Source organism: Protopterus annectens, chromosome 13.part0, assembly GCF_019279795.1.
Source record: "Protopterus annectens isolate FY-2018-M chromosome 13.part0, PAN1.0, whole genome shotgun sequence".
In the NCBI taxonomy this organism is placed as follows: Eukaryota; Metazoa; Chordata; order Ceratodontiformes; family Protopteridae; genus Protopterus; species Protopterus annectens.
The window spans coordinates 386,397,766-386,413,501 of NC_056747.1; the positions used below are offsets into that span (position 1 = coordinate 386,397,766).

At 39.3% G+C, this 15,736-nt stretch overlaps 1 protein-coding gene across 2 annotated transcripts in view; it reads right to left on the reverse strand.

Annotated features, from left to right (window-relative positions):
- LOC122787353 (calcium/calmodulin-dependent protein kinase type IV-like) overlaps nucleotides 1-15,736 on the reverse strand; it is a 632,731-nt gene that overhangs the window by 236,916 nt on the left and 380,079 nt on the right. For both annotated transcript variants that reach the window (XM_044054009.1, XM_044054010.1), the window contains one exon: nucleotides 7,801-7,891. In XM_044054009.1, the coding sequence (XP_043909944.1) occupies nucleotides 7,801-7,891 (91 nt within the window). The remainder of the gene's footprint in view (nucleotides 1-7,800; nucleotides 7,892-15,736) is intronic.

Genomic DNA, 15,736 nt, shown 5'->3' on the forward strand with positions numbered 1-15,736 from the left:
ATATTACAACTTATGAAAGCACTTGGTTATTTTGCAGGATAGCTGCAATATGACACATCACCTCTATATTCTTTATTCATACTGCAGATTTCACACCCCATTCATAGGTTCATAGGTTCATAGGTTGGTACTGGGCTATCTGCCCGAAGGCATATATTAGCCCAGCCACATTGTGCGGTATTCACCGCCCCTTTAGTAGTTCCCTAGACCCTTGTACTAGCAGCTAGTACCCTTGGCCCTTATCTAGTAGTGCTGTTGGTGTGATCCCCGGTGTGAACTTTCTGTTACCCATCCACTCATCAAGGTTCCTCTTGTAGAGTGATAGTGACAGGCTCTGTCTTATGTAGATCGGGACCCTGTTCCATAGTAAGGGAAGTCTCTGCAAAGGAAATCTATCCCTCCAGCATTGTTCTATTCATTGTTGTGTTGAGGTTTATATCCCTAGAGCGTGTAGCTTGAGTAGATTTGGTTTTGCTAAGATGGAACATGTTCAACAATTCTGGGTTGGACATGGCTCTGTACGTTAGACAGAGATCACCTCTGAGAAGGTGGTATGCAACAGAGAACAGTCTTAGCTTTTTCAATCGTGCTGCATAGGGCAACTGTTTGAGGCCAGTAATCCTCTTGGTTAGGTACCTCTGTGGTCTCTCCAGCTGCTGGAGATGTCTAGCCAGGTACATTCCAATTGGTGCATTGTACTCAATAATGGGTCTGATGAGGGAAGAGTAGAGGGGCACCATTACATCTTTAGATCTTGATGCGAACCCTTTCGTGATCAGATGGGTCACATAGAAGGATTTTCTAACCACTTTGGCAACATGGTTATCAAAGGAAAGCTGACTATCTACTTGGGTCCCTAGATCTTATTTCTTCTTCAGATTTCAGAGGATTACCTCCTATGTTGTAGTTTGCGGGTACTCTGTTTTTTCCAAAGGGGATTACTACGCATTTTTTTGCATTTAACTTGAGATCATGGCTTTGACACCATGCATCAGTCTCATTCAGGCCCTTCTGGAGGATCTCCATGCCAGCTGGAGACTCTATTATAGCACCCAGTTTGCAGTCATCCGCAAACTTAGTCAGCCACAGCCCTTCCTTGCTTGCCTGTACTTCTGAGAAGTATATGCCAAACAGGAGGGTCCCCAGGACAGAGCCCTGAGGCACACCGCTCGTTACTGGTCTGGATTCGGACATAGATCCTGCTACTCTTACTTTATGGGAATTGTCTGAGAGCCAGTTTGCGATCCATCCTGTGACATAAGGATTTATGCCCAGGCTGGTGAGCTTATCATTAATACCTGAATGGGGAATGGCGTCAAATGCTTTAGCAAGGTCAAGGTAAGCCGTGTGTACCTCCTTTCCCTTATCTATAGGCTGAGTAACTGTCTCAAAGAAACCCACCAGGTTCAGGAGGCATGATCTGCCCTTGACGAAGCCGAACTGTGTGGGGTCCAGCGACTGGAGGTTCCCAATCTCTCCATTTATGAGTTCCATAATGATTTGCTCCATAGTCTTACAGATCAGACTGGTCACGCTTATTGGTCGGTAGTTCAAAGGGTCAGTTGTGGCCCCACCCTTGTGTTGCGGGACCACAGTTGCCGTGCGCCATTCTATGGGCACATATCCTGTGGAGAGGCTGACACTGAACAGGGTATTAAGATGTGGGGTTAATTCCTTTTGGAGCTAGCGTATGACACAGCCTGGGACACCATCTGGTCCCATGGAGGCAGTGTTTTTAGCTTTAGATAGAGCCTTGTTAACCAACGTATCAGTAATAATTGGACTTACACAATCCCCTGGAATGGTAATAGGCCCTGTACGCAGTGAGGGGGGGGGGGGGATTTGCACTGAACCTGTCAGCCAAGATGTTGACAATGTCAGAAGGGTCAGTGTATTTTGTTCCATTTTGTACTAGCTCAGAACAGACCTGAGCATTGCCATTTAGGTTTTTGACATAGCCATAGAAGGCCTTATGGTTATCCTTGGCATCCTTGGCAACTTTCTTTTCAAAATTAGCTTTAGTTGACTTGATGAGGGCCCTCAATTGTTTTACTAATGCTGATCAAGGATGATTTTTCTACTTGAGATTTGGCCTTTTTTTGTATGTCTCCTCCTTTTATTGTAAAGTTTGGTTATGGCCGGGGTCCACCAGACTGGTTTCTTCTTGCTTGAGGAAGGAATCTTGGTTTGATTTGGGATAGCATGGTCCATGCAATCCTGAAGATGCATATAGAGTGCCTTGGTGTAGGATTCCGCATCCTGGATATCATTATCCTTTTGCAAGGGAATAGTGAAGCTTTCCACTTCGGATGCAAGTAGTTTGAAGTTTGCTTTGGAAAGGTTTTTGACTATGGTTTCTTTGACTGGGGGAGGTGGAGGGGTGAGGATGTCCAGGGTTATCAGTTTGTGGTCGGATCTGACGAAGGAGGGAGTGATAACAGTGTGGTACAATGGGCGCCCATATTTGTGATGATTAAATCCAATATGTTGTCCCCTCTAGTGGGGGAACATACTAGTTGTTCAAGGGCATTTGAATTTATAAATTCTATGAATCGCTGAGCATAGGAGTTGGAACATTGGTAGTTCACCCAGTCTATACCAGGGTAGTTGAAATCACCCAAGATTATGGTGTTGGGTAGGACCTTTATATTTTCCAATGTCTCAAGCAATGCAGAGTGAGCATCTTGGGACATGGTGGGCGATCTATAACCGGCTACGACTTGAAATGTGGTTTTGGCTGCTGATAGTTGCGCATGGATAATCTCTGGGGCATCATGCTGAGCTACTAACCTGGAGATATGGGTTTCCTTGATGAATATGGATACACCTCCGCCCTTTGTACTGTGATCCGGTAACTGAGGCCGGAAGGTATGATATGAATTGTAACTTGGCAGTGCTGGGGTGCTCTCTTGAGCCTTGAACCAGGTTTCCGTCACTGCACAAACATTAGTTTTCTCCATGTTGAGGAGAGCCTCGAGTGTGTGCATTTTGAGGTTGAGACTTCTGGCGTTGAGTAGCATTACCCTTAGTTTTTGGTTATCTGTGCTGGTTATGGTGGTTGGTTTGGCCTTTGAGCCGTGCCTAAAAAAGGCACTATGGGGATGGCAAGAGCCTTGGCCAGTTTTTGAAAACCTAGGGGTGACAGGTGCAACCCATCTCTGGCAAAACAGCGAGGCTTGTCTATCATGTCATCCCAGGCAGACAGACACTGGATCCCCTTAGAATGACACCAGAAGCTTAGCCAATTGTTGAAATTGATCATTTTGTCTTTGTATTGTGGTATCATTCTAGGTGAAGGTAGTATGCTACTCAAGGTCAGGGTCATACCAGCTTGGGCTACATGATCACAGAGCTCCTCAATGTCTCTTTTCATGTAGTCCAGGGAGGTATGTCTTAGATCATTCACACCAACATGTACAATGACAGCATCATACCTGTACTTGTTCTGGAGTGACCTAAGTGCCTGTGTTATGTGACGGATCCTAGCACCCGACAGGCAGCTGACAGTAACCTTCTCCTTGTTCAGCCTGGTGAGTGGAACATCCATGTGCCTTACTACAGAGTCTCCTATTACTAGCTTGTTAGGTATGGTGTTTTGCCTTAAGGGCTGTTGTGAGGCACACTGCTGAGGTGAATTATGTGTTTTCTGGCTTGTTCTTGGGGGTGCAGGTTGCTTGCTTGTCTGCTTTGGAGGGCACTGTTTCTTTTTCAGATTGGTACCTAGTGCCTCCGAATATGTTTTTGTGTATGTATGCGTATGTTTTGCCAGTGCTTGTTTTGTAGATTCATGTGTGACAGGTGGTGTGATGCAAGTGTGTCCCTTATCCTCTTGACTGTCTGTTACAGTCATGGGTTGAGAGCGCTTAGCCTCCAGTCTGGCTGTGTATTTGCATCTCTCACAAGTGTTTGTGTCTAGAGGTAAGAGGAGAGGGTTGTCTGTATACATGAGGCAGTTGTGACATTGCCTCAGAATGCCCAATTCCACCAGATGAACTGGAGAGTACACCTGAAGCAGACCTCTGGACATGCTTTGAAGAGTAAATTGAACTTGAGTCCTGCGGACGATCGAGGGTCTTATGCTATATTATAATAGTGCTGTCTAGGAAATTTGGAGAATAATAGTGCTGTCTATGACTCAGAAGCTTACACACAGTCCTGGATACAGCAAATCTGTATCTGGAACACTAGTTACAGGAAAGGTAGGAAACAGGCTTACAGTTTTTTTTTTTTTGTTACAGAAAAGTAGCAAAAACAGTAGTAAAAAACAATTCACATACAGTGCAAGCTAGCACACTTGAGTATGCAGCAATATTAGACCAAACACAGTTTAAAAAATGCAATTAAATTAAAAAGGACTAAAAGCAAGAGGAGAAAGAGTTTATTAGGTAGAATGTGGTAAAGAGATGGGATGGGGGAGTGTCACAGATCAAATCTACAGTGGGGCGGGCAACTGCAAAGCCACCAAATTTAAACTACAAACCAAAAATAGGAAGGTGGGTGGGCCAAAACAGTTTCAACAGAGATCTAAGCAAAAACCACAGTACAAACTTTAAAACCAAAAAAAAAATATTCTCAGCTCTGTATATTTGCCGATCAGTCTCTCAGAACAGTGAGACAACAGTTTCAACACAGATCTAAGCAACAATTAAACTCTATAACCAAAAAAAATATACTCAGCTCTGTATAATTGCAGATAATATGTAATATATATTCATGCTGCACATCCTCCTCCTAGTCTGAGAAGAGTTACAATCACTTAATAAGCCAAATAAGCTGTAGCCATGACTAGAGTTTACATGTAAACAATGACATAATCAAAGTGCAGCTTTTTTCAAGGTAATGGTATAAATTTCATTTCTATAACATCAATGTACTGTGATATAAATCTGGCAAAGACTGTACTGAATTCTAATGTACCATTTCTTACCTAACCTAATTTTAAAATGAGAATCCTCAGATTGTGGGCAGGATGACCTACTGGCATGATCTATAGGACTGTACCTATCCTATCTTAGTATCTTTGGGACAGGTATGATCAGGAAGGCATAGATTATGTACTATAATGTATATTTACATATTGGGCTAACAATGGTTAGAGTGTGTGACCAGTACTTAATCTATCCTTGCATCAGCATTCACTGTGGCATCGTTTTGTCATTGTGCTGTGACTATACCCACTTCTGCTAGATCAGGAGCAGGTGTGCTACTCCGGAACTTCAAAAAGTAACATAAACACTTCTATGTTTATGAAAGCTACAGAAAAAAGGTGGCAACTGACAGACAAAACTGAAAGTCCTTGCTGTAGGCTGCGTAAGTGTCACAACCCCTATGTGCATTCCCTTTGTGTACTTCCATCCTGTGTCAAATACACCCCAGAAAATTAAATCCATGATATAGAATTATGACAGTAATGGGGGTAACAAACTGCTTGATGTAATTTGTTTTGCAGCTCTGTGATTATTTTCTAGTATTATTTTATCAGTGGTTAAATAGCATTTATCCTAGACATAGCACATCTGACATCCCCTCCTACTGTAAAACTGCTGGGATTTACTTCTTTATGATGTGAATATTCTGCAATGTATGTGGTGTGATTGTCAGTTTAGGACTTTTTTTTGTGTTACTAAGAATCCAGTCTTCTAATCTGCTTAAGAAATATACTGCCTAGCCCTGTTTCCCACTTAGGGCAGACCTCCTCCACTGATTAAAATTATATTGTATGCAGCTATTATTTAAACCTTTCTATTCAGTGAACCCCCAACATATAATATTCAGCCATTCCTACCAATTAGATACATTTTATTTTTGTGGTGGAGATGATGAGGGAGGGGAAAACAAAATCTAGGAATCATTCACTAGGATTCATCAACATTCAAATAATGGTGCAGCATGGCCTGGTTTACATGATTGAGATCCACTGTCGATGTCATCATATCGGCTTTCTTTGACAGACATACATAAAATTACTTCCTGTTGGCGCAGCACTAGGCCTCTGACCCTTGTTCTGGTAGGCCCTGAGTATGACAATGCATTGATACTATTGTCAAAGAATGTTCCCCTACCCTTCTCTGACATAATGTGCAGTAATGGTCATGTCTTAGGTCCTTTCTCTCACCAACGTACATCTAAACTGTCTCAGATTTTGGAGAATGACACTGATTTTGTCTCATATTTTTATCTGTCCTTCATAACATTTTTATTTTTCTCATAAACCACTGAGGATCACAGTCAGTTAATGATGCTTAATGGACATTAGAATTTCATACTTATTATTACTCTCAAAATATGTGCTTACTCAAAGCCTGTTGTTCTATTAATTTTGTAAGCGAATTATATTAATATTTACAAATCGACCCCAATTTTGAGCCTCTGTCTCACCATTATTTTTGACTTTGTCCAGAATTCTTGAGAAAAGAAATTCAGAGTTATGTTCACCAACATAATATAATATAATGTTAAGCTTCTTATCTAGTGTCCCTTCTCTCTTTCTTATAATACTAGTAGTATCACTCACTCTCTAGGTTTCCTCTCCTCCCCTCTATGTGGTACAGTCCAGGGATACCCTCCTCCTTAATCCCAATGGGATGTACCTGAGTGATGCATAAAAGGCATCTCATTTGTATAAGATCTAAATGCAGCTAGGTCAGCATGGCATACATAACTACTGTAAAAGTCAGGTACATAAGTGCTGACCAAGAGAAGGCAGGCTATACAGACACAGTTACATCACAAGGAGGAACTGGATGACAAAAATGTTTAGTAGTACACAGACTTCCTGTTCCATGTAATATTATGTAAAGTAAACGAAGGGGCAGTGTGCTCAGTCAGGGTCAGGAAGGAGACACATTCACAGCTCTAAGCTGGGCACTGAATTCTATGACGGGTAGCGCAGATCAGCTGTTTGTCGTTACAAAACTGGGTGACCAGTGACCTACAGCAGGATGAAATGCAGCATTCAAGAGATTCTGGAATATAACTCACTGCTGAGTTTGGTTAAGGCTACTCTTCTGAACTTTGTTGCCTCACAATGTCAATAGTGTGACTTTCATGAATTGCTCTGTCAAGCAGCCAGAACAGCTGCATTGGGAAATGTAACCTACCAGTCTTACACCAACTTGAAGAGTGAATTACATTCACAAATCTGTTGAATTTTCAAGAGTTGCTTCTCATTCTTGCCTGCTGTGATTTTCCAGTATTTTTACAAGCAGCACTGACATATTCCCTTTTGGTTTAAAAACTTTTATATTTTTTGGAGTGGGATGCCCAAGGCACAATACTGCAACTAACATTGGGAAAGGAAAAAACAGGTGCTTTCATGAAGTAGAGCCAGAATCTGTATCAAGAGAACTTAAAATAAGCTCACAAAGTGGGACACAGTGTCCACTTGGATACAAAACAAAAGCAAAAACACCTCAAACAAATAAACTGTGGAAGTGATACACACCAGACCACATGTTCTACAATAAAATTGCCTTGGACATGAATAGCAACTTGGAAGAGGTACCAACTTAAACAACAGCCAGATTCAACATTGGATTATGGATGGACATAAGCTAAGGTAATCAAAAGTCCCAAAGTCATGACATCATGTGAGTCCAGTTCGAAAATTCCAGTGGACAGATCAGTACCATGAAGTTAAAGATATGAACATCTCCAAAAAATGCAAGGCTTATTAGGATAGCAAAAGCTGTCACTCAGTACTAACTTTGGTAATTGAAACACTGTTATTCAGAAACACTGCATACCATGCTTGTCCCCCACTACTGTCCAGTGAAAGAGCAAATCTGAACATGGTCTTACCGATTTTGAGTGGTGCATCTGGAGACATATCAGCATAAAGAAGATTTTCTGGCTTTAGATCTCGATGAACTACTCCATTTTCATGTAGGTACTGGGGTGAGGGGAACAGACGGAAAACATGCTTTAACTGGAATACTGTAGAGTACACATTAAGAAGACCATTCAGAACAATTACTAAGTCAAACGTATCTTACATCAAAAAAGGCATCTGTTAGTCTAAGCAAATGAGTGATCAAGCAACCTGGCTGGCTGAGTAGCAATAACTCACAAATGCAGACACTGATGGCAGATCAGATTGCGCCTCACCTCTGTAGTAGTTAGACTTATATCAACAATTAAATAATTGTAGTAAACACATTTGGTACATCATTGAAGCAGTCACAACCATACAATACAGCACGAGAAAAAAGTAAACCAGCACCAAAAAGGACAAACAGAAGAACCAATCCACCCAGCTGAATATAAATAAATTCTCATTTTAATCCAAAATCAGAAGGTAAATGCTTTTGTGTTTAGAACGCTTCATCAGTCTATAACATAGCTAAAAAGAACAGTGCTTATATAGTAAAATCAATAAAACAATCAGGCAATTAAAAACATTTACAGAAACAATTAAAAAACAATGAAAGAAACAAGGAAGAAGGGGGTGTGCCTTAAGGATAGGTTTCAAAGGCACCATAGTATTCAAGCCTGAACCCTTGTCGGCTTGCAACAAGACAATCCAATTAGTTTCAATTAGCTCAGGTCTATTAGTTATATTACCACCTCTCAAATCTTCATTAATCGTTTGTAAACAGAAAAATTAAAAGCGTGTAAAACTTCACAATTTAAAAGACAGTGTTCAGCCAGTGCATTCAAAGCATTCTGTTTCTGTACATAGTAAATATGTTGCATGATTAGTTTTGCCCACAAAAAACAAAGTACATGCAGTACATTTAGCTAAATACACAAGATTTCTAGTTTTACAATCAGCGCACACCTTTAATTTATAATGCGCTCCTGTGTCTGGATGTAGAAACTCTGTTGCTGGATCTATATATTCACATGCGCTACAGGAACCACAATGGTGTGTACCATATAACTTATATTAACATTGTCTCTATGTGTAGAGTTCCTATTGCACAGTTGTCTTTTTAACGACTGCTTGCTCTTAAAAGAGAAGCTGGGGACAGAGCCTATAACAGACTTCAATTTCTTGTTGGCCATAAATATCAGCCAATTAATGTTAATGGTGTCACAGATCAAGTACAAATTAGCTGAATACGTTAAAGGTACATGAATCAAATCCGAGTGTTGATTCGAATCAGCACTATTAAAAGCCACTGATAACCTATCAGAAAGATAGGTCTTAGCCCAATTACCCCTCATAGATTAAACCTCCTTTCTAATTTTTGTCACTTCCTAGATATTATAGTCCCTTGACTTAAATTCATTGCTCAAAGTATCAAAGGCTTCCTTTAAATCTACATCCCTGCTGCTTAACCAAGAAGCCCGTAAAAACTGGCTTTTCATAAATGTTTACATACAAAAGCAGGATGTATACTCGACCTGTGTAGTATGCTATTCTTCCTGCATGGCTTCCAATACATTTTAGTACTTAACTGACCAATACAATCCTTACTCACAGTCACATCTAAAAAGTCTACCTTCTCCCTGGAATAATCAAATGTAAAACGTAAGAAAGTAGTCATGCTTCCAAGATATCCAACAAAGGTATGTAAATCATCTTCGGTATCAATCCACACAAAAATATGTTGTCTACAAAACGCTTATAGTATTCAATAGATAACACAAATAAGTTATTGGAGAAAATATAAGTTTGTTCCCACCAAGCTATACCATGTTGGCGTAGGTATTCACACAAGACGTGCCCATAGCTATGCCTAGCTTCTGGTGGTAGAACTGAACTTCAAATAAAAAAATGTTACTTTCTAGCACTAGTTCAAGCAATGAACATATCAAACCTATCAGGGAATTAGAATAATTACTATGATTGGCCAAAAACAATCTTATGTAGTCTACACCTACATCATTCGGGATAACTGTAAACAGTCAGCAGATATTCATAGTAACTAGGAAACACTCTGACATATCCAATGAGCTCCTATGTATCCCCTCTTGGGAACAAAAAAAAATTCTTACTGTTTTTAAATACTGTATCTATTTTATCTAGAATTGGTCTCAACTTCTTCGCCACAAAGATAGACATGGGCTTGACCCCCAGCCCGAAACGATGGGCCTCATGGGTGGAGTTCCAGCATCCTTGTGCATCTTCGGAAGACCACATATCACAGGAACAAAAGGTTTCTCAATGATAAAATGGCTATATTATTGATTATTTATTTATTTACCGGGAAATTCCGACTGGACACAGGTCCTTTTTCAGTGGAGGCCAGGGGAGAAAAGCTCCACAGAAAGACATGGTAGATGGTAAACAATAACAATCAAGGTATGTATACTGTAGAGGTGATCATGACATGGAGAAATAAAGGAGCAAATTAGGTACAATTGAGTAGTAAGCTCTACTTAGAACATTGAGAAAGAAGTAAAACACAGTGGTACAAATTATCTAAACAGTAACTAGATAACAATAATAATAGACTAAATGAATAACTTAATCTTGGAAGGATTAACAAGCAGTGAGTAATCTTCAGTTCAGTTTTGTAATGATAGAGGGGATACTCTATCTAAATCTGGGAAAGGAGGGTTTATTAGATGGGGTTTGGACAAGGACAATAACTAAATAGTTTTATATATGTATATATATATATATATATATATATATATATATATATATATATATATATATAAACACTATATAGTTTGCAAGTACATGAACCTTCAAGCAATAAATCAAAAAGGGCTAAATGAATCTTTCTCAGAAAATTGTCTAGATCAAAACTCAACATTAATTTATATGTGTTCCTGTCACTTAACATTATTGCATGCTATGTAAATAAAAATCAGCATCCATGATCATGACAGCACCTCCTTTATCGGCAGGCCATATCTGAAAACTACGTTCTTCTTTCAATTGATTTAATACTAAAAATTCATCTTTACTCAGATTAAAAAATCTCCTTACCTCATCTAATCCAGTATGTTGTTCAAGGATCTCAAGCTCACGTTTTCATAAAGGCTTCCAACTGAGGATCCAACTTAGGAACAAACACACTGGGTTTCTAAAATCAAACATTCTGGCATTGGCTTCAGGAAATATCGACCTAAGCATAATATTCCTAACAAACAATTTAATATCTAAGATATTATCCATTAACTTTGAACAGCCAGCTGGTATAAAAGATAACACTTTACTAAGAGCATTAATTTGTTCATTTTATAACATCAATGATGACATATTATCTATTAATGTCCCTTTTGTCCTTTCCATACGCATACTTCCACTGGCCAGCAGGCTCGATCCTGTGAGACCTTGTGCCTCTTCCTGCCCCGGCTCACCAATCTCTCCTCTCTGAATGTCCCATCAATTTTCAGGGGAACTGGATGACTTGGAAAAAATGGAAGGGAAGTCGTCAGTGATGCACAATCCTTCCTTCTAACTACAGGAGCTCCATCCAACACAGCAGTCCCCATTGGACTAGTTGGAGCATCCGAACCAGTGTCATTAGTCGTGGTAAAAACAGTGGAAATAGATGGTTTTGCTGTAGATGATGCAACCACATTCATCTTTTTACAACTGCCGCAGGTTCAGACAAAGAACCATGGATCCTCTCCCTTGATTTTGGCCAGGAGAAAATATCACCCTGTTTGAAATCTCCATAGTCCTTTTCTATCTTTTCCTTCTTTAAGTTCTGCAACTTCAATTCATAGAGCAATACATTGTTATAAAGCTCATCTACAATTGGCAGATGAGCTTTTGACTTAATAACTCAAGTCAATGTTGCACCGTAGTTGATCAATCTCATGTAACAATTAATTTTCCTGTGGTTTAAAAAACTCTGTGAGAAGATTCAAATAATTATTTCTAAGTTCCAAACTGAACAGCTGCCATTTTTCCAGTAATTCTTGAAAAAAAGTTGCCAAAGGTGGGCATTTTGGCAATACAAAGACCTCCTAGAACTATCTTCAAACTAAAGCAAGCTTCAAGGTGCAGTCTTTGCCAGTGGAGATGTTTCAGCTTAAACAGCTTACTCTCCAACTCTCTCATTAACTTATGAAACAGTGCCATACCAGTGGTGGCTGGTGACTTCAAATCAAAGGGGGGCTGCAGGAGACAGCTGAATGGGTGGGGTCAAGAGGAAGGGGTGCGGCCAACTAGAAAGGGGAGGAGCTATGCTCAAAACCACAAAAACTAACTTTAATTAAATACTGTGCCCTGGGTGCCAAACCATCATTATGAGAGTCCAATCAAGACAAAAATAAGTGTAGAAGAATAAAAATATTTCAATGCATTGGCTGCATGACAGCTTACTTAATATCTAGATGGAAACAAAAGGTTGTGAGGCATGAAAAAATAAATTACTTTTTAAATACATTACTGGAATGCCAGTCAAAATCAAGTATAAGAAAAACAAGAAGCACTCAACTCAAACCACTTCTCCTTGCACTGCAGTTCTAATTATAATTTATATTCAGCTTTATTAAAGTACCAAGTAACATGCTGAAAGTAGAAATCTCTGTGATGCCCCACTTGTAAAAATGTTTCTTATCCAAAAAGACCTGCTGCCTGACAACTATCTACTTGTTTCATGGGGAAAACATGATCAAAGTAAAAACTGAAAAGCAAACAAGAAACAAGCTCAAGATACATTGCTTAAAGGATTACTGTACAGGTTATGGACCACACATGATTGGCATTCTGTTCAGTTTATGGGTAAAGTCTGTAGAGATGACTGGAAGTCTCCAACAAGTGTAATGAGCTTTTTAAAATAATGGAATCCTGTCCTTTAATACCCAAGGCTTATACATTATCTAGTCAAGTATTCTCTGCATGGCAACAACGGAAAGGCTTTCAATGTTGGCAATTCTTTAACAGTATGCTTATTAAAGCTTACTTGCATCTTACGATCTCAGACAAGCTTACCTTATGGTCATTAAAGCATTGCTACTTAAACACAGAGCAACAGGCACTTTCTGAGTAATAAGCATAAATCTGAGTAATAAGCATAAATCAACAGTACAAAAATATGACAGAAACCAGACCGTTCTGCAAAATCAAGGACAGATGAAAAGCCACTGTAGTACTTGTGTCTACCTTGGATGGGGGGACACACTGCACATTTACACTGCATAACTTCTCCTTGCCTTGCTTGGACACATCCAGAGTCACTACATGGGGGAGTGGGGTGCAACAAGTATGTCACAATTTGAAATGTCTCTGGCTGACTGTGATGGCCCTGACACATTTGTCATACCTCTCAACCTACTGCTGACAGAACAAAAACAATTTTCAGCAGAGACCCAGGGAGAAATACTGCAGACACGTCTTTGTAAAATGACAGGGCACCAGAGCAAATCCACACAAACACAGGGAGGAGATGCAGACTCCACACAGAAGGCACCCCAGCCAAGAATCAAACCAGAAAACCTATAGCTGTGAGGCAACAATACTACCACTGCACCATCAAATATGCAAGGAATTAAACATTCAGAAACCTGAAGTCTGAAATTCAAATGCCTGTCAATTTTATTTAACATTTGTTAATCAGGACAGTCTGACTTGGAACAAAAAAAAAATTTCAGCAGAGACCCAGGAAGAAATAATGCAGACATGTCTTTGTAACATGGGAAGACACAAAAGCAAACCCACACAAACACAGGGAGAAGATACAGACCCCACAAAGAAGGCAACCCAGCCAAGAATCAAACCTGAGAACCTGAAGCTGTGAGGCAACAATGCTACCAATGCACCATCAAATATCAAGCATTGCAACATTTACAAACGACAGATATTATGAGGAACAGATCAGATCAAATATGAGGCAAAAATCTGCAATTTTTTTTTTTACAAATGGTGGTGGGTAGGGAATTCAGGTCTTTAACACCTGCATACAAGGTACAGGGTTCAAGCCTGAGGTATTCCCTACCACACACACACACACACACACACACACACACACACACACACACACACACACACACACCTGTAGTAGCAAACCACAAAAAATAAATATACTGCCCTGGGTGCCAAACCGTCATTATGAGAGTCCAATCAAGACAAAATGAAGTGTAGAAGAATAAAAATACTTCAGTGCATTGGCTGCATGACAGCTTAATATCTAGATGGAAACAAAAAAGGTTGTGAGGCATGAAAAAAATAAATTACTTTTTTTTAAATACATTAATGGAATGCCAGTCAAAATCAAGTATAAGAAAAACAAGCAGCACTCAACTCAAACCACTTCTTGCACTGCAGTTCTAATTATAAGTTATATTCAGCTTTATTAAAGTAACAAGTAACATGCTGAAAGTAGATATCTCTGATGCCCCCACTTGTAAAAATGTTCCTTATCCACAAAAAGACCTGCTGCCTCACATTTACTTGTTTCATGGGGAAAACATGATCAAAGTAAAAATGAAAAGCAAACAAGAAATAAGCTCAAGATACATTGCTTAAAAGGATTACTGTACAGGTTATGGACCACGCGACTGGCATTCGGTTTACGGGTAAAGCCTGCAGAGATGACTGGAAGTCTCCAAGTGTAATGAGACTCTTAAAATAATGTAATTCTGTCCTTTATTACAAATACTGGCATATGCATTTCAATACCCAAGGCTTATACATTATCTAGTTAAGTATTCTCTACATGGCAACAGAAAGGCTTTCAATGTTGGCAATTCTTTAACAGTTACCTGATGGTCATTAAAGTATTGCTACTTAAACACAGAGCAATAGGCACTTTGAGTAATAAGCATGAATCAACAGTACAAAAAATATGACAGAAACCAGACCATTCTGTAAAAATCAAGGACAGATGAAAAGCCACTCTAGTACTTGTGTCTACCTTGGATGGGTGGGATTCTCTGCACATTTACACTGCATAACTACTCCTTGCCTTGCTTCGACACATCCAGAGTCACTACATGGGGGAGTGGGGTGCAACAAGTATGTCACAGTTTGAAATGTCTCTGGCTGACTTGTGATGGCCCTGACACATTTGTCATACCTCTCAACCTCAGAGCAGGAAATCTGGACAAAGCCATACAAAGAAATGGGACAAAGGCCCAAAAATAAGGACAATTTTTAAAATATTGCTCTTATAAACTTAGAAAGCTAATAGAGGTCTTGCATTAGTATGAATTTTCTGAAAGGTATGAAATCTGAAACTCAAATGTCTGTCATTATTTTCTAACTTCAGTCTTTAATTATCTGTCAGTAATTTGCCAAAAAAACACAATTTTATGAAAAATGGACCAAAAATGTGATGTGAAAATATAAAATAGCAACACAATACAGCTGGGAACCTGTCAAAGAAGGGACACTTTAATATTAGTACTGCTAACTTGAGCAGCTGACAAAATAAAATAATCTACATGCATTTCTGAAATAAAAGTAATCTGATTATTACAGTTATTTCTTAATTATAAACCCTCCATGTTTTCTTCCAAAATTGCTATTTTGCAGAGGGATCATTAGGGGAAGAGCAACATTTTGAGCCAAAATCAGGGACAGTTGAGAGGTTTGGCTATGCCTAATTCTATAAAGCAATTTATTTGCATGTACCTCTCAACCTGTTAATGCAATAAATCTGAACATATAAACAGTACTAAAAATTGCTCTTGTATAAACTGGGACCATTGATAGAACAGATCTTACGTTAGCATGCATTTTTCTGAAGGTTATGAAGTCTGAAACTAGTGTGTCATTATTTAGTGACTTAATTCCTAAATGATTTGCCAGAAAACCACAAATTTTATGAGGAACAAACCAAAAATAAGAAGCAAAAAATCTATTCATTCTTTGAAAATCTGGACA